Source organism: Erythrolamprus reginae, chromosome 1 (assembly GCF_031021105.1).
Source record: "Erythrolamprus reginae isolate rEryReg1 chromosome 1, rEryReg1.hap1, whole genome shotgun sequence".
Taxonomy (NCBI): domain Eukaryota; kingdom Metazoa; phylum Chordata; class Lepidosauria; order Squamata; family Dipsadidae; genus Erythrolamprus; species Erythrolamprus reginae.
In genome coordinates, this window is record NC_091950.1 from 346,605,229 (window position 1) to 346,624,596 (window position 19,368).

Below are 19,368 nucleotides of genomic sequence, written 5' to 3' on the forward strand. Positions count from 1 at the left end.
CCTTATGCATTTATTTATTTATTTATTTATTGGATTTGTATGCCGCCCCTCTCCAGAGACTCGGGGCGGCTAACAGCGACAATAAAACAGTGTACAATAGTAATTTGGTATTGATGATTAAAAATCAATTAATATAAAAAACAAACATACATACAGACATACCATGCATAGAATTGTAAAGGCCTAGGGGGAAAGAGGATCTCAGTTCCCCCATGCCTGGCGGCAGAGGTGGGTTTTAAGTTGTTTACGAAAGGCAAGAAGGGTGGGGGCAGTTCTAATCTCTGGGGGGAGTTGGTTCCAGAGGGCTGGGGCCGCCACAGAGAAGGCTCTTCCCCTGGGTCCCGCCAGGCGACATTGCTTAGTTGACGGGACCCGGAGAAGATCCATTCTGTGGGACCTAACTGGTCGCTGGGATTCATGCAGCAGAAGGCGGTCCCTGAGGTAATCTGGTCCGGTGCCATGAAGGGCTTTATAGGTCATAACCAACACTTTGAATTGTGACCGGAAACTGATCGGCAACCAATGCAGACTGCGGAGTGTTGGTGTAACATGGGCATATTTGGGAAAGCCCATGATTGCTCTCGCAGCTGCATTCTGCACGATCTGAAGTTTCCGAACATTTTTCAAAGGTAGCACCATGTAGAGAGCGTTACAGTAGTCAAGCCTTGAGGTGATGAGGGCATGAGTGACTGAGCAGTGACTCCCGGTCCAAGTAGGGTTGCAACTGGTGCACCAGGCGAACCTGGGCAAACGCCCCCCTCGCCACAGCTGAAAGATGTTTCTCTAATGTCAGCTGTGGATCGAGGAGGACGCCCAAGTTGCGAACCTTCTCTGAGGGGGCCAGTGATTCTCCCCCCAGGGTAATGGATGGACAGATGGAGTTGTCCTTGGGAGGTAAGATCCACAGCCACTCCGTCTTGTCTGGGTTGAGTTTGAGCTTGTTGACACTCATCCAGGCCCTAACATCCTCCAGGCACCGGCCCATCACTTCCACTGCTTCGTTGGCTGGACATGGGGTGGAGATGTATAACTGGGTATCATCGGCGTATTGATGATACCTCACCCCATGCCCTTGGATGATCTCACCTAGCGGTTTCATGTAGATATTAAATAGCAGGCGGGAGAGGACCGACCCCTGAGGCACCCCACAAGGGAGAGACCTAGAGGTCGACCTCTGATCCCCTACTAACATCGACTGCGACCGACCAGAGAGGTATGAGGAGAACCACTGAAGAACAGTGCCTCCCACTCCCAACCCCTCTAGTCGGTGCAGAAGGATACCATGGTCAATGGTATCGAAAGCCGCTGAGAGGTCAAGAAGCACCAGGATAGAGGACAAGCCCCTGTCCTGGGCCCGCCAGAGATCATCCATCAACGCGACCAAAGCAGTTTCCGTGCTGTAGCCGGGCCTGAATCCAGACTGCTGAGGACCTAGATAATTACTGGGAGTCTTAATTTGCTTTGGACGTGGAAAGAAACATACAGACCAGAGTGCTGGTTATTAATGGATCACTTTTATTATGATACAAATAGTTTAGACCTACAAAGATAAAAACCTAAATGGGGCAGAATTCCCTATCAAATAATATTTCTAAGCAACTATGGGTGAAGCTCTTTGCTAAGCAAGGGGAGGGTACAGTGGCCCTTCCCTTGATCTCCACCACACCATATGACCTGTGGGAAGGCTCACCCCCCAGATCCCATTCTGAAGGCCTGAGCAGGTGAGCCCCAAGGGCACCCCCTCTTCATCACTCAGGCCTTACATGCCTGGAACCTCTGAAGAGGGGAAACCCATCACCTTCCAAAAGGTGCCCTGAGGGAGGACACACAGCGGCTGCTAACATAATCGGCATATAAGTCCAATTAATAAATAAAAAATAAATAAATAAAACACCCCGTTCCAGACCCATCTGCCACATTCCAGACCCATCTGCCACAGCAGGGGGTCAAATTTCTATTTAGACCCCCTGACTTCCCCCAGGCTGCACCAGCTGTTGCAGGCACCTCTGCAGGTCTGAAAGAAATATATTATTACCCTCATCCGTCAAGCGTACACCATCATCTCTGTAGAGACCTTCTTTCGTTATGTGGATATCTGGATGTTGTATAATCTGTCCCCCCAGTTCCAGGACAACCTTTCCCACCATCTTATTCACCCGTCTCCTAGCTTTATCAATAAGCACGGGGTTCTCAACGTTGCGCCACACTTTACGCCGAATCAGGTCAGACCACACCAGCTGTGTGTCTGGCCATCGTTCCTTGATCAATTGGAGATCATCCATGGCTTCGAAAAACAAGTCCATTCCCGTCATCTGACCAATGTCATCGCCACCAAGGTGTATTACAAGCCATGTGGGCGCAACCTTTACATAATTTCCGTCAAACAGGAGAGGCACGAGCTCTTCCCAACTCATGAACTTTTGGCTCAGCCACTGCACTTTGGCCCATTGGCTCAGCTTCAGCTGTGTTCCAAACTCTGAATTTGCTGCTCGTCTGCCAGCCCAAAATAGTGTGCTGTTGCCGCAAATTAGCACCAGGGGCTTCCAACTCGCAAGACAGTCTGAGAAAAGGTAGAAACAAAACAGTGTTAAACTTGAACATCACATGGACCTTATTTCGGAGTGCGAATGTAGGTGTTGAAAGCTTTCAACTTCCACCTGCCAATCACCTGGATCTGCTCAGCACTAAAACCAGAAGTTGCTGCTGTTCTGGCAGCCCCAATCCTGAAGGAATGGGTGCCCTAGTTGTTGGGGTCTAGACCCAATCTACGCAGCATCACCTGGCCACTGCCCAAAACTGATATCTGGTTAAAGGTGTGCCGTCCTGATGAACAAATAGTTAACCTGTGCCTTGTCCCCTCTTGGTGGTATATTTGCCCAAGGTTGACACTGGGCATACCCAGCCAACACAGAATTCAGGAAGCTGCTAGATCGGGTTGGGCCAGAATTGCTCATAGCCCCTCTGATAACGAAAGGCCCCAAATTCCCTACCTGCCCACTGGTATGCTGTCTGGGTGCTAGCTGCCACCAACAAGTTAACTGCCCTGTTCACCTCTGCTCTCCAAACTTTTCTCAATGCCAGCGTGTGACAAAAATAAAATGCTGGGGTCCAGGCACTTGCTTACAAAATAATGAAACAGGCGCATGACCCACTCATTCCTGGATGAGTGTTAATAATGTGGACCACAGCTTCATTATCACACCAAAAGGGAACAGTTCTGTATGTGGGTTGATACCAAATCTCCACAGCGATCACTATAGGGAAGAATTCAGGAAATCTTAAATCCCTGCAAATGTCACTTGACAGCCAATTCCCTGGCCATGTGGAGTGGCACCATTGATCACAGAGGACCACGATGAAACCTAATGCTCCAGCAGCATCTGATTTTACTGTAGCTCCGCCTCTAGCAAACGCTCCTGCCTCCAAAAACCACTCCATTGTAACGTTCCAGAAAATCCAGCCATGTAACTAAGTCCTGCTTGAGTTCAGCGCTCAGACGTACCCTGTGGTGAGGCCTCTCTAGACCAGTGTTTCCCAACCTTTTTTGAGCCGTGGCACATTATTCATATTTTCAAAATCCTGGGGAACACTGAACGGGGGGACCGCGGGGGGGCTAAAGAAAAGTTTGGACAAAAAAAATATCTCTTCCTCCATTTCACTCTATTTCTCCCTCCCTCTTTCTCTCTCTTCCTTCCTTCCCTTCTTTCTCTTTCTCCATCCCTCTTTCTTTCTTCCTCTCTTTTTTTCTCTCTTTCTCTCTCCCTCCTTCCCTCCCTCTATGTCTTTCTCTCTCCCTTGCTCTCTCTCTGCCTCTCTTGCTATCTCTCTTTCATTCTCTCTCTTTCTCTCTCTTTCTCTGTCTCTCTTGCTATGTCTCTTTCTTTCTCTCTCTATCTCTTTCTCTCTCTCTCTTTCTCTGTGTCTCTCTGTCTCTCTTGCTATCTCTCTCTCTCTCTTTCTCTGTCTCTCTTGCTATCTCTTTCTTTCTCTCTCTCTGTCTCTCTTTCTCTCTCTTGCTATCTCTCTTTCTCTCTCTTTCTGTGTCTCTTGCTATCTCTCTTTCTTTCTCGCTCTCTCTCTCTTTCTCTGTCTCTCTCTCTGTCTCTCTTGCTATCTCTTTCTCTCTCTCTCTATCTCTTTCTCTCTCTTGCTAGCTCTTTCTTTCTTTTTCTCTCTCTCTCTTGCTATGTCTCTCTTTCTCTCTCTCGGGCGGGGGGTGGGGGATAAAGAAAAGTTTGGACAAAAAAAATATATCTTCCTCCATTTCACTCTATTTCTCCCTCCCTCTTTCCTCCCTCCCTCTTTCCATTGTATCTCCCCCTCCCTCTTTCCTTTCTATCTCTCCCTCCCTCTTTCCTCCCTCCCTCTTTCCTTTCTATCTATTTTCTTTCTATCTCTCCCTCCCTCTTTCCATTGTATCTCTCCCTCCCTCTTTCCTCCCTCCCTCTTTCCTTTCTATCTCTTTTCTTTCTATATTTCCCTCCCTCTTTCCTTTCTATCTCTCCCTCCCTCTTTCCTTTCTATCTCTCCCTCCCTCTTTCCATTGTATCTCTCCCTCCCTCTTTCCTTTCTATCTCTCCCTCCCTCTTTCCTCCCTCCCTCTTTCCTTTCTATCTATTTTCTTTCTATCTCTCCCTCCCTCTTTCCATTGTATCTCTCCCTCCCTCTTTCCTCCCTCCCTCTTTCCTTTCTATCTCTCCCTCCCTCTTTCCTCCCTCCCTCTTTCCTTTCTATCTCTTTTCTTTCTATCTCTCCCTCCCTCTTTCCTTTCTATCTCTCCCTCCCTCTTTCCTCCCTTCCTCCCTCTTTCCTTTCTATCTCTTTTCTTTCTATCTCTCCCTCCCTCTTTCCATTGTATCTCTCCCTCCCTCCCTCTTTCCTTTCTATTTTCTTTCTATCTCTCCCTCCCTCTTTCCATTGTATCTCTCCCACACTCTTTCCTCCCTCCCTCTTTCCTTTCTATCTCTCCCTCCCTCTTTCCTTTCTATCTATTTTCTTTCTATCTCTCCCTCCCTCTTTCCTCCCTCCCTCTTTCCTTTCTATCTCTCCCTCCCTCTTTCTTTTCTATCCTTCTCTCCGTCCCTCAGCGGCGGCAAAGAAGAAGGAAGGAAGGCTGCAGAGGGCACCAAGGACAAGAGCGCTCGCTCGCTCCCTCGCCCTCTGACTTCCCTCCCTCGTTGCTGAAGGGACGAGCGCGGTCACGAGCGCGCGAGCGGGCCCGTTGCAAGAAGTTTTTGTTTGTTTTTTCCTTCCCCCGGCTCACTTGAGAGAGAGAGAGAGAGAAAGAAAGAGCGCAGCCAGGGAAAGCGGCCTCGAGCCGAGTGCGAACGGCAGGATGCGGCAAAGGACTCCTTGCCAACCAAAAAGGGGGTAGGGGTGGTGAAGGCAAAGCCTGGGAGGCGGGGAAGGGAAGAGCGGGAGACCCCCAGACAGAACGGCTGAGGGGAAGGAAAGACGGAAGGAGAGAGGGATGATTGAGAAGCGAAGCCAGGGAGGGCTCAGAGAAAAGGGGAGCGGCGCGCGCGAGAGGGGGAGGCGGGCATTCCCGAAACGGACGGAGAAAGCCCTCTCTCGCAGCGAAAGTGCTCTCAGCCAGGGGGCTGCGAGAGAGGGCATTCTCCGTCCGTTTCGGGAAAGCCCGCCCCGGCACCCACAGCGCCCCGCCCAGCTGGAGCTTCCCTAGGAGCTCCGCGGCACACCTGGCTGTGTCTCGCGGCACACCAGTTGAGAAACGCTGCTCTAGACCACTCATAGCTGAATATAATTGCCTACAGAAGGTGCGACCCGGGGTTGCCACCCTACAAGCAAAGATGAGCAAACCCGCCCACTCTTGAACCTGCTTGAGGGTTATCTTCTTTGTGGACATAACCTCCCTGATCTTGCCACATAATTTAACCAGTGTCCTTGCTGGCAAACTACAGCACTATTTCATTAAGTCAACCTCAATGCCCAAAAACATGATGGTTGTGAAAGGGCCCTCGGTTTCCTCGTGCCCTAGGGGGACCCCTAATTTTGCACACAATGCTTTAAAAGCCCACATTCTCTCCTTATACAGGTCCCTGTGGGCTGGCCCTGCCATCAAGAAATCATACAGATAGTACATTATCGCTTCTGACCTGGTCCACTGCCTATGAGCCCACTCCAGAAAGGAACTGAAACGCTCAAATAATGCACAAGATATTGAACATCCCATAAGAGTCGGATCTATATAGAAACCTCCTTCAAAACAGAAACCTAAGAGGTAGCAACCTGAAGGCAGATTTGATGCCACACTTACCCATCAGCGCCCTCTTACCACAGGCATGTACCATCTGCACGACAGAATCGAATGATGCATTCGATGATGAGAACAAAGATTTGGGTATGAATTCGCTCACCGATTGCCCCGGGGGGGGGAAGGATAAGTGGTGGATAAGCCTGAACTCGCCCTCCATCATCTTGGGCACCAAGCCCAATGGTGACAACCTGAATGAACTGATGGGAGGAGCCTGGAAAGGTCCTATCACTCTACCTTCTTTAACCTCCTTATCAATCTTCATTCTTATAACCCTTTCCATGCCTTTAATTGACCTCAAAAAGTGAGTTAAGAAGGCTTTCCTGGGCACTTCATATGAGATCCTAAAACTTTCCTTAAAGCCCTTCAACAAATTGGAATGGGGCCCTTTTCCCCGATGTTGGGCCTGCCATTGCCTGACCCCATTGCTCTGCTCCTTTCCAAGCCTGTCTCCCCCAACCTCTATTGCATACTGACGTGGGGTGCCCCCGCACCACACCATCCGCAAAAACCCTTTGCTCCCTACTCAAAAATGCCCTGTCCCACTCCAAGGCAGGGTCCCTGTGCTGAGTTGCTTTTCTGTGGCAAGAAGTGCGATTACTTCCACTAGCCTTAGACAACTGAGTGGCTTGAAGCCACAAAACCTGGACCCTATAGTCTCAGTTCATCATACTGAAGCCAAGCAGTTCCTCCAAACTCATAATATGCGCTCAAGATAATATCCGGCTATTTCACTAGAGCCAGATCTTTTTCGATCACCACAGTGTGATGGATCATAAAAGAGTATAACCGTGTGCTAAGACATTTTTCTACTTTCTGTCCTTTAGGGCGGCCTGGTTCTTTATCTTCCTCCTGGTCCTTTTTACCCATAACCCTATATAATAGTGAGAAAAGGTCTACATACTCTCCCCACCAGATTTTCTCCTTAGTAGCAAAGAGTAGGTGAAAACCTAGTGGTGTGCAAGTGTCTCCCCCAGGGAATCGCCTCTGGCTGTACTGCTGTCAAGGAGTCACCTAAAACCTGTGCGGCAGCTGGTCTCCTTGCTTCCCCACTATGTACTGCCTGTATCATTTTTTATTGTGAGGCTAATAAAGGCCCAAATACCTGGGGTCCACCCCTTGACTGACTGGCCTGGCAGGCACCTGTACAGCGGGAGTCAGGGGCAGCCTGCACTCCCCAAACCTCTGTGCATGTTTGTCCTGTTCCTCAGCCAACTCCTACAAGCACTGAGGGAGCCATGACTGCAGCCGCATGTCCCTGATCCCCCAACGCCCCCCTTGGGAGTGCCTACTAACCCAGTCGGATTCCCCTCCCCTTGCTGAGGGGGAATTGTGCACTCACCCCAGGCCGGTACTATATCTAGTGAGTGGGTTAAGAAATCCAGAACCTAAAATGCCCCCCCCCCCCCCCGCAAGATTCAGTCACAAAAATTGATTAAGAAACTGTAATTTTAGTAAGGACAAAGCAACAATTGAACTATAATCAGCAAAATGTACTATGGATTCTAAACACAATTCCTGTTAGAATAATCTGATTTGACATTTCAAATAAAAAAGTTCTTTTGTCCATCATTCCTTATTACAGTTATTTCAATAAGTAGGGAGATCAAATATAAATTTCTTTTCCACTTCTATTTACTTTTGAAGTAAAGCATTAATCAAGAAAAAGATTGATAAAAAATTAGAAAAAATGCTGTCGCAGAATCTTGAGATATGTAACAACTAAGTTTGATTGATAAACAAACAAACAAAGTTGCACACTGTTTAACATTACAATGACCTGTGACAGTATGCTTTGAGCAACTAAAGGTAAGACAGACAGCATACCTTGGGCTGGAACAGGTATTTTGTCAATTTCTTTTGTGACTTCCTCCTTTGCTTCATTTTGAGTCTTTGCTGGCAAGGGTCTGTTAGAAGGATCCAGGGTCTATTTGCATAATGAAAAAAACATACAGTGATACATGAAAAAGAGGATTGGTTTTTACTCAAAGTTAAGATTAGTAAAAAAAAAAGAAGATATCAGCAGCATAGTTTGTGGAAGAATTGTTTTCCCCCTTTCCACTACAACTTATCACAAATGAAGTATGAAAAGGTTAAAACATATATGTGTGTATTCTATCATCTTACAGACTGTAGTCAAATCAAATATCTTGAATCTTCAAGGAACTATCCAAGGGTCCTTTATGTAGACTTCAGCTCAGCATTCCACAAATTTTTCTCATTACACTAATTCAGCTAGCTGTGCCTCCCCACATTTGTAACTGGATGGTAAGCTTTCTAACAGATTGGAAGCAGCAGATAAAGCTAGGCAAAATGTCACCCGACACCTGCACAATTAGTACAGGTGCCCTCCAGGGCTGTGTGCTCTCTCCGTTACTCTTTTCTCTTTATACCAATGACTGCATCTCAAAGGATCCCTCTGTGATTGACCTCATTTGAGATGATGATGAATACAGATGGGAAGTTGAACAACGGGCCCTACGGTGCAATTGAAACACATGAACTGAATAGATGCAAAACAGTAGAGACAATAGATTTTAGGCGAAGCCCTCCTATTCTACCACCTCTTGCAATAGTAGACAACAGTAAAGTCCAAGGGTATCAAACTCAAGGCCAATGTTTCCTCTAATTCTTTTTCGGTGTGGGCGGAAAAGTATAGTGTCTGAGCAGCAGTCCCCTTGGGACTGGGCGACATTGAAGTATGTATGTATGTATGTATGTATGTATGTGTATGTATGTATGTATAAATAAATAAATAAGAAAAAAATTCCCTTCTTTTTTATTAAAAGAAATTAACAATTAAAAAACAAACAAAATCCATTACTATTAAAACTAAAACAACCAGCAAAACCAAAAACAACTATTAATAACACAGGTGAGGACTGGGTTTTTTTTTCTGTTATTATTTAAGTGCTTTTACCATATGCTTTAAATCAAGAGTCACTTCTCTCTCTGTTTATTTCTCTTTCCTGTCATTCTCTGCCTCAAAAATTTTCTCATTTCTCTTTTTTTCTCCCCTTTTTTCTATCATTCAATCTCTATCTTCCTTCCACTCTTCTTTCTCTCTTGCTTTCTGTCTCTCTCTTGCTTTCTTCCTCTCTCATCTCTTTCTCTCTTTCTTGCTTGCGCTCTCTCACTGTCTCTCTCTTCCTTCCTCTCTTCTCTCTTTTCCTTTCTTCTCTCTCTCTTTGTCTCTCTGCTTTCTTTCTTTCTCTCTCTATCCCTCTCTCCCCCTCTTGCTCTCTCTCTTTCTCACTTTCTCTGTTTTCTCTCTCTCTCTCTTGCTTTCTCTCTCTCACTCTCTCTCTTGTTCTCTCTCTCTTGGTATCTCTCTTTCTCTCTCCCCTCTTTGTCTCTCCCCTCTTTGTCTCTCCCTCTCTCTTTCTCACTCTGTCTGTTGCTCTCACTCTCTCTCGTTCTCTCTCCGTTCTTCTCACAGCGGAGGCCGTTGAAGGTGATTTTCAATGTCGGCCGCGTCAGTGCCCGCGCTCCCCATCCCCCTTGCCAGAAAAACCTTTCTTATTTTGAATATTCCGGGCGGGCTGGCAGGGGGATGGGGAGCGCGGGCACTCACGCGGCCGACATTGAAAAACACTTTATTTATTTATTTATTTAATTAATTAATTAGATTTGTATGCTGCTCCTCTCCGTAGACTCGGGGCGGCTAAGAACAGCAAAAAGACAATATGAACAAATCTAATACCAAAAGTAATGTTAAAAAAAAAACCAGTTTAAGAAACCAATCATGCATACAGACATACCATGCATAAATTTTATAAGCCTAGGGGGAAGGGAATATCTCAATTCCCCCATGCCTGACGACAGAGGTCCGTTTTAAGCAGCTTACGAAAGGCAAGGAGGGTAGGGGCAACTCTGATCTCTGGGGAGAGTTGGTTCCAGAGGGTCGGGGGCGCCACAGAGAAGACGCTTCCCCTGGGTCCCGCCAAACGACATTGTTTAGTCGACGGGACCCGGAGAAGGCCAACTCTGTGGGACCTAACTGGTCGCTGGGATTCGTGCGGCAGAAGACGGTCCTGGAGATATTCTGGTTCGATGCCATGAAAGGCTTTATAGGTCATAACCAACAGTTTGAACTGTGACCGGAAACCGATCGGCAACCAATGCAGACTGCGGAGTGTTGGTGTGACATGGGCATGCATGCATGCATGCATGCATGCATAAATAAATAAATATTTAGGAAGGCCCATAATAGCTATCGCAGCTGCATTCTGCACGATCTGAAGTTTCCGAACATTTGTCAAAGGTAGCCCCATGTAGAGAGCGTTACAGTAGTCGAGCCTCGAGGTGATGAGGGCATGAGTGACTGTGAGCAGTGAATCCCGGTCCAAGTAGGGCCACAACTGGTGCACCAGGCGGACCTGGACAAACGCCCCCCTTGCCACAGCTGAAAGATGTTTCTCTAATGTGAGCTGTGGATAGAAGAGGACGCCCAAGTTGCAGACCCTCTCTGAGGGGGTTAATGATTCCCCCCCCCAGGGTAATGGACGGACAGATGGGATTGTCCTTGGGAGGCAAAACCCACAGCCACTCCGTCTTATCAGGGTTGAGTTTGAGTCTGTTGACACCCATCCAGACCCCAACAGCCTCCAGACACCGGCACATCACTTCCACTGCTTCACTGACTGGACAAGGGGTGGAGATGTAAAGCTGGGTATCATCTGCATATTGATGATACCTCACCCCATGCCCTTGGATGATCTCACCCAGCGGTTTCATGTCGATATTAAATAGCAGGGGGGAGAGGACCAACTCCTGAGGTATCCCACAAGGGAGCAATCTAGAGGTCGACCTCTGACCCCCCACTAACACCGACTGCGATGACTGGAGAGGTAGGAGGAGAACCACTGGAGAACAGTGCCTCCCACTCCCAACCCCTCTAGCCGGCGCAGAAGGATACCATGGTCAATGGTATCGAAAGCCGCTGAGAGATCAAGAAGCACAAGGACAGAGGATAAACCCCTGTCCCGGGCCCGCCAGAGATCATCCATCAGAACGACCAAAGCAGTTTCCGTGCTGTAGCTGGGCCTGAATCCTGACTGTTGAGGGCCTAGATAATCGGCTTCTTCCAAGGACCACTGGAGCTGGAGCGCCACAACCTTCTCAACAACCTTCCCCATAAAGGAAAGGTTGGAGACTGGGCGATAGTTATTGAGAATGGCTGGGTCCAGGGAAGGCTTCTTGAGGAGGGGTCGCACAAGTGCCTCCTTGTAGGGATCCGGAAAGGACCCCCTCCGCAAAGAAGCAATGACAATCTCCTGGACCCAGCTCCGTGTCACCTCCCTGCTGGCCAAAACCAGCCAGGAGGGAACACGGATCCATTAAGCAGATAGCGGAACTCACAGCTCCCATGGCCTTGTCCACTTCATCAGTTGTCACCAGATCAAACTCTTCCCAGACAGATGGACAAGTACGGGCCCCAGTCACCTCGACTAACTCATTGACTGTCGACTCTGTTTTCCAATTGGAGTCGAGGTCCGCTCGAATCCGAGCGATTTTATCATCGAAATACGTGTTAAAATCCTTGGCACTACTCTGCAAAGACTCCCCAACTCCCCCCTGGCTAAAAAGGGAGCAGGTCACCCTAAACAGAGCGGCCGGGCGGGATTCCGCTGATGCAATCAAGGCGGTATGATACGCGCATCTTGCCGCCTTGAGCGCCACTTTGTAAGTCTTAATGTGAGCTCTTACAAGTGTTCGATCGGATTCAGACTTACTCTTCCTCCATTGCCTGCCTCCGCTGTGAGAAGAACGCCTGCCCCGCCTCTCCTGCAGCCCCCTCGCTGACAGCCCAGGATGAAAGCGCTCTCGGGGCGGGGCGGGCGTTTTCAAAGCGCTCGGAATGGTTAGTCGCCAGATGAGGAGAAGCTGCAGCCGCCACCGCCGCTGCGGGAGGAGCCGCGCCCCAAGACGGGAAGCGGAGGAGGAGAAAGAGAGGCAGTTCGGGCGGGTGGGCAGGTGGCAGCGGTGAGAAGTAAGGAGTACAAGGGGGCCGGAGGCGCTGGGGGGGAAGCCGCACCCTTGGAAAAGGGTGTGCAGGGGAGTGTTTTGGGGTGTACGTGCGCACACGCGCAGCTCAGAGTCAACAGTGCTCAAGGCCCATGGGCTGGATTCAACCCATGGGGTTCTTAGATCTTCCTCATGGAGCCACCCTGGAAACAGCGAAGGGCTGGCCCGCAGTGCCTCTGCCAGCAAATATGGAGCTTGGGAGGGCGGCACACGGCCCTCTTGAACTCTGTTTTCACTGGCAGGGGGTTGCAGGAGGCTGTTCCAGCGAAAATGGAGCTCGCGAGCATGTTTTCACTGGAAAAGCACTCAGGTAACCACAGGCGCCAATACTAGAGACGTCCCCAACATTGACGTGGTCCTCAATGAAATTGAATTTGACATCCTTGGTAAAGAATGTTCTTCCTGTGCCAAATCGGAAAGCTCAGAATGCCCAATATAGCTGCTGATACAATTATACAAAGGAATTACTGAATCTGTCTATTGCTTATTTTGCACCTCTATAACTGTCTGATTTGGCACAGCAACTAAACAAGACACAGACTTCAAATGACAGTTACGACTGCAGAAAAAAAAATTGCAACCAGCCTGCCTTCCAATGAGGACTTGTATAATGCACGAGCCAGGAAGAGGGCTACGAAAATATCTATAGACCCCTCACATCCTGGACATAAACTGATTCAACTTCTTCCCTTCAAGACGACACTATAGAGCAGTGATGAAAACCCTTTTTTTTGCTCGGGTGCCAAAAGGGTGTGGACGGATACAATAGCGTGCATGCATGTGCCTACGCCCATAATGCAATGCCCTACCTGGGCATGTGGACAGATCTCACTGAAGACTCCGGATTTACGGTAGGCCCATTGGGCCATTTTTCATCATCTCCATGCTCCGGAAACGTTCCTGAAGTCTGGGGAGGGTAAAAACAGCCCCCCCCCCCAACAGGAGGCTGAAAATCACCTGGCCAGAGCGCAGACGCATGCTGGAGTTGACATAGGGAAATGCCTTAAGTGCCCTCACATATGGGTCCATGTACCATGCGTGCCATAGATTCGCCATTATGGCTATAGGGCATTGAATGGCAAAACAAACAAACACAAAGACAGTTTCTCTCCCATGTTATAACAGCTGAACAACTAATTCCCACAACACTCTCTATGGGCTAGGACACTGATGGTGAACTTTTCCCCCCTCAGGTGCTGAAAGAGCATGCGCACCGGCTATCACACTCATAATTTAATGCTTGAGGAGGATGAAACAGCTTCCCCCACCACCCAGAGGCTCTCTGGAGGCCAGAAACAGACTGTTTCCCAACTTCTGGTGGGCCCAGTAGGCTCGTGTTTCACTCTCCCCAGGCTCCAAAGGATTCCCTGGAGCCGTGGAAAGATAGAAATGCCCTCTCCCATCCCCTCAGAGGCTCTCTGGAAGCCTAGAATGCCCTCCCAAAGCCTCTGTACAAACCAAAAACTAGCTGGCCAAAACACACATGCATGTTGGAGCTGAGCTAGGGCAATGGCTTGTTTGCCATCACTGCCCTAGAATGTCAAAAAAGCTAGAAGGTTGTATTACTTATCCTCTTCTCTACGGCTTTCTTAGGGCGCGGCTCCTCCCACAGCTGTGGCTGCAGCGGCGCTGGCGATCCGTCCGCTAGCCACTCCGAGCGCTGTGGGAACGCCCACCCCTCTCACAGTCCCGCTCGGTCTTCTCGGCCACCTACATGCTGCGGGAAGCCCGGGAAAAAACAAGCAGAGCGCCCAGTCCAGGCAGAAGAATGCCGCTGCCTTGCTATCCCGCTTCTCTCTGGCCATGCGGTTGCAGAAGCAAGCTCTCCCCCCTCACACGCACACTTTCGGCTGGGCAGGGGGCGAAGCCGACCCCCCGGCTGCCGTCGAAGGAGGTTCGCTCAAGCCTCAGAAAGGAGGCGGATTCAGGCAAAGAGCCCGGCGCAACGGGCGCAGCGTTGGAAAGCGAGCGGGCGCTGGGGGCGCTTCGCTCCTGCCTTCCTGAGGCGCTTTTTTTGGGCTCCGCGTCTGGCGAGTTTCTGCCTTGCCTTGCCTACTTAACGCCACGGGAGAGATGCTAATTCCCATCCCAAACAGTCCATCTTTTCCCTCAGGAGTGGGTGGGCGTTTTGTCCCTGGCACCACGTCAGCAGCATCAGGAGGACAACAGATGACTAATCCCGCCAGAGAACAAGAGAGAGAAAGCATGAGAGAGAAAGAAAATAAGAGAGAGAACGAGAGAGAGCAAAAGAGAGAGAGGTGCTTCTTGAAGCATATGGTAAAAAGCACCCAAATAATAAGAAACCCCCCCCAGCCCACACCTGTTTTTGAAAAGAATAAAAGAGGAAAAAAACCCATCCCTCAACTGGTTTTGGAAATGGTTTGAGTGTGTATACACACACACGCATAAAGGGGGGAGAGAGACAGGGATGGAAAAAGAGGAGAAGTGAGAGGGAGAAGGAATGAGGGAAAAAGGGAGGAAGAGAGAGAAATGAGAAACATGAGAGAGAAAAGGGGGAAAGACAGGAGAAGTACCCAGAAATGAGAGAGCGGTATAAATTTGAGGAGGGATGATTGATGATTGACTGTATTTATAAGAGGATGTTACATGGGATTGTATATATGAGGGGGTTATTTATGTATGTATGTATGTATGTATGTATGTATGTATTTATTTATTTATTTATTAGATTTGTGTCATTTTGGTTGGTGGTGTGCCCCAGGATTTTGTAAATGTAAAAAATGTGCCGCGGCTCAAAAAAGGTTGAAAATCACTGCAATAGAGCATACATGCTAGAAATTTCAGCAGAGTTGGATTAGATTCTTATGACTATAATTTTGGTGCTGTATCTCATGATTTACACTGCTTATTTCTATTAAATACTCTATTATGACTTACGTTGATTATTTAGTATCCAATGACTGTTACTGAGTGTTGTATCTATGATTTATAATACTTACATTTTAAAATTATTATTACTTGTGGCTGAGAGCTTATGCACCAGAGACAAATTCCTTATGTGTCCAACTACACCTGGCCAATAAAGAATTCTATTCTATTCTAAAATGGCAGATTTTCTGAATTTGCTTATGGTACACACTACAGGAGTGTCAAACTCACAGTCCGTGGACAGGATCCAGTTCCATAGGTAGCATTGCAATGGTTCTCTGTACCATAGTGGTCATAAACGCTGGTCCCTTGCAATGGCTGTCAAGGAGATTCCATAAGCTTAGGACTCATTTCCTGGAATCTGTCACTATTAATTTTTGATTCCTACTTTTTAAAAAATCTATAAGGTATATAGGAGAGTTCCTTAAAACCAGCTTTTAGTAAATATCATACACACACGCACACGTTGTGTCTATGTGTGTGTAAGAGACAGAGAGAGAAACTAATGGCAATATAGATCATAAACTGGTGAAGGCAATGAAAATTCGTTTTGGTGAACTGGAATTACCTTTCTCAGGCCTAGAAAGAAGCAATGGCAAAACCATTTCTACAACATTACATATCTGCAGAGAATTGTCCAGCTAGTGAACACAGCCTCAAAGGCGAAGCATATATGCACATATGCACACACCCACACTCTCTTAAAAATAGAGGGCAAAAAATGTCCTTTCTTTCATACATGCAATACGTTAGCATCAGTAACCAGGATCTGGGCTACCTTGTCAAGTTCAGATTGTTTCTTCTCTGAAGCGCCAGCATTCATCTTCAGCTGAACTATTTCCTTCGCAATGTTGTCTTGCAATTGGTTGACTTTTATTGGCAAGGGATCTTTATGTCCATCCTTCTTCCTCTGTTTTTTCCTTAGCAATTTCCCTGAACCAAACAAAGTACAGTAGTTGAATACAAAAGTCAACAAAATTATGTTCCCAAATGCAAATGACTTTAATCATTAATGTTATTAAATAGCAAGGCTCACCCAAATGTCACAACAAGTACAGAGTGTAAAACAAGCTAATGTTGCCTTTACACATATATGATGCACCTAATAAATTCTGAGATGCTTATAATAGAAAGGAAACAAACAACCCATTTAATCCAGCTGACTATATGATATGAAACTTTATTTTAAAATATCCCAGAAAAAATGGGGTATGAGAAGAAACAGTACCTTCTTGGTTCGAAAGTCTGTTTAATTCAGTATTGAGCTCATGTAGGGTTTTTTGCCCTGTTTCTTCTTCAGCTTTCAACTTCTCAATTTCTTCTACTACCTAAAAAATGTTGAAGAAAAAACAGGTATAAACCACCATCTTCCCTAGCAAAAGCTAAAGCAACATTACAAAAATCAGTGTGGAAATGTACATTGCAACCATGAATTCAAGCGATTTGAATAATCACTTTTGAGTAATCATTTGAATAATTGTGCAAATTTAGCTTTTATCAGAGATAGCATCACTTTTGTTATATGTTCCATCTGTTTTTTTTTCAGTGATCAAAGTTTTTTAGCATTAACTATCTTCTGCTGGGAAGTACTATGTAGCACATAGGTAAATTTTAAGTAAGTCACAAGTAATGCAGGATATAATGTACAGTGGTACCTCATGATATGAACCACTCGTCTTACGAACAACCCGAGATATGAACCCAGGGTTCAGAAAATTTTTGCCTCTTCTTACGAACTTTTTTCTTCTTACGAACCCGCCGCCACCGAAAAGCCCCACCGCCCGGCTGTCGCTTTTTGAAATAGCCGGGGGGCTTCCTAGCGTCCTCCTGAACCCGAACACCAAACCCAAACTTCCGAGTTCGGCGTTCGGGAGGCCGCCGAGAAGCCAGTAGGCTCGTGTTTCACTCTCCCCAGGCTCCAAAGGATTCCCTGGAGCCGGGGGAAGGAAGAAATGCCCTCTCCCATCCCCTCAGAGGCTCTCTGGAAGCCTAGAATGCCCTCCCAAAGCCTCTGTGCAAACCAAAAACCAGCTGGCCAAAACACACATGCATGTTGGAGCTGAGCTAGGGCAATGGCTTGTTTGCCATCACTGCCCTAGAATGTCAAAAAAGCTAGAAGGTTGTATTACTTATCCTCTTCTCTGTCCTTCTCTGGTTTCTTTAGATTCTTCATTGACAACCTTTAGTCTTGAAAGACTATGGTATCGTGTTCTGGAAAGAGTTCCTAGAACAGTATCTAGGGGTGGCTAAAAATGTCAATCTGAGAGTGGCAGTCCCTTTCAGACTGAGTGCAGATCCATTCTGTCCTTTGCCTGGCCTCCGGATTTCGCTTGTTCCGGGACTGTCTCTTTGCCTTAGCCTTCCGAACAAGTGTCTCCTTGAAATGGAGACGGCTATGCGGCATCTTTAGCCTCCAAGCTGAATGATCAGCAGTCAAGGTTTCCCAGCTGTTAATGTCCATTCCCAAGGCCTTTAAATCCCTCTTACAGATAACCTTATATCGCAGCTGTGGTCTCCTTCGGGGCGCTTTCCGTGCACTAGTTTACCATAAAAGAGATCTTTCTGAATCCGCCCAACATCCATTCTCACAACATGGCCAAGCAAGCGAAGATTTCACTGTTTCAATAGAGCATACATACTAGAAATTTCAGCAGAGTTGGATTAGATTCTTATGACTATAATTTTGGTGTTGTATCTCATGTTTTACGCTGCTTATTTCTATTAAATACTCTATTATGACTTACGTTGATTATTTAGTATCCAATGACTGTTACTGAGTGTTGTATCAATAATTTATAATACTTACATTTTAAAATTATTATTACTTGTGGCTTGTAGGTACACTGAGAGCTTATGCACCAGAAACAAATTCCTTATGTGTCCAACTACACCTGGCCAATAAAGAATTCTATTCTATTCTAAAATGGCAGATTTTCCGAATTTGCTTATGGTACACACTACAGGAGTGTCAAACTCACAGTCCGTGAACAGGATCCAGTTCCATAGGTAGCATTGCAATGGTTCTCTGTACCATAGTAGTCATAAACACTGGTCCCTTGCAATGGCTGTCAAGGAGATTCCATAAGCTTAGGACTCATTTCCTGGAATCTGTCACTATTAATTTTTGATTCCTACATTTTAAAAAATCTATAAGGTACATAGGAGAGTTCCTTAAAACCAGCTTTTAGTAAATATCATACACACACGCACACGTTGTGTCTATGTGTGTGTAAGAGACAGATAGAGAAACTAATTGCAACATAGATCATAAACTGGTGAAGCCAATGAAAATTCGTTTTGGAGAACTGGAATTACCAGTTTTGCAATGGCAAAACCATATTTACAACATTAGAAACCTGCAGAGAATTGTCCAGCTAGTCAACACAGCCTCAAAGGCGAAGCATATACGTGCATATGCACACACCCACACTCTCTTAAAAATAGAGGGCAAAAAATGTCCTTTCTTTCATACATGCAATACGTTAGCATCAGTAACCAGGATCTGGGCTACCTTGTCAAGTTCAGATTGTTTCTTCTCTGAAGCGCCAGCATTCATCTTCAGCTGAACTATTTCCTTCGCAATGTTGTCTTGCAATTGGTTGACTTGTATTGGCAAGGGATCTTTATGTCCATCCTTCTTCCTCTGTTTTTTCCTTAGCAATTTCCCTGAACCAAACAAAGTAGTTGAATACAAAAGCCAACAAAATTATGTTCCCAAATGCAAATGACTTTAATCATTAATGTTATTAAATAGCAAGACTCACCCAAATGTCACAACAAGTACAGAGTGTAAAACAAGCTAATGTTGCCTTTACACATATACGATGCACCTAATAAATTCTGAGATGCTTATAATAGAAAGGAAACAAACATAACCCATTTAATCCAGCTGACTATATGATATGAAACTTTATTTTAAAATATCCCAGAAAAAATGGGGTATGAGAAGAAACAGTACCTTTTTGATTCGAAAGTCTGTTTAATTCAGTATTGAGCTCATGTAGGGTTATTTTCCCTGTATGTTGTTCAGCTTTCAACTTTTCAATTTCTTCTACTACCTAAAAAATGTTGAAGAAAAAACAGGTATAAACCACCATCTTCCCTAGCAAAAGCTAAAGCAACATTGCAAAAATCAGTGTGGAAATGTACATTGCAACCATGAATTCAAGCGATTTGAA

At 46.5% G+C, this 19,368-nt stretch overlaps 1 protein-coding gene across 4 annotated transcripts in view; it reads right to left on the minus strand.

Moving 5' to 3' along the window:
- Positions 1–1,495: 1,495 nt before the first annotated feature.
- Positions 1,496–19,368, minus strand: part of LOC139157421 (zinc finger protein 318-like) — an 84,321-nt gene continuing 66,448 nt past the window's right edge. For 3 of the 4 annotated variants that reach the window (XM_070734167.1, XM_070734165.1, XM_070734172.1), the window contains 6 exons: positions 19,149–19,248; positions 18,702–18,856; positions 16,419–16,518; positions 15,969–16,123; positions 8,102–8,201; positions 1,496–2,560 (listed from right to left, as the gene is read on the minus strand). In XM_070734167.1, coding sequence (XP_070590268.1) covers positions 1,959–2,560; positions 8,102–8,201; positions 15,969–16,123; positions 16,419–16,518; positions 18,702–18,856; positions 19,149–19,248 — 1,212 coding nt within the window. In that variant the 3' untranslated portion in view covers positions 1,496–1,958. The remainder of the gene's footprint in view (positions 2,561–8,101; positions 8,202–15,968; positions 16,124–16,418; positions 16,519–18,701; positions 18,857–19,148; positions 19,249–19,368) is intronic. The other variant, XM_070734168.1, reaches the window with a different exon arrangement.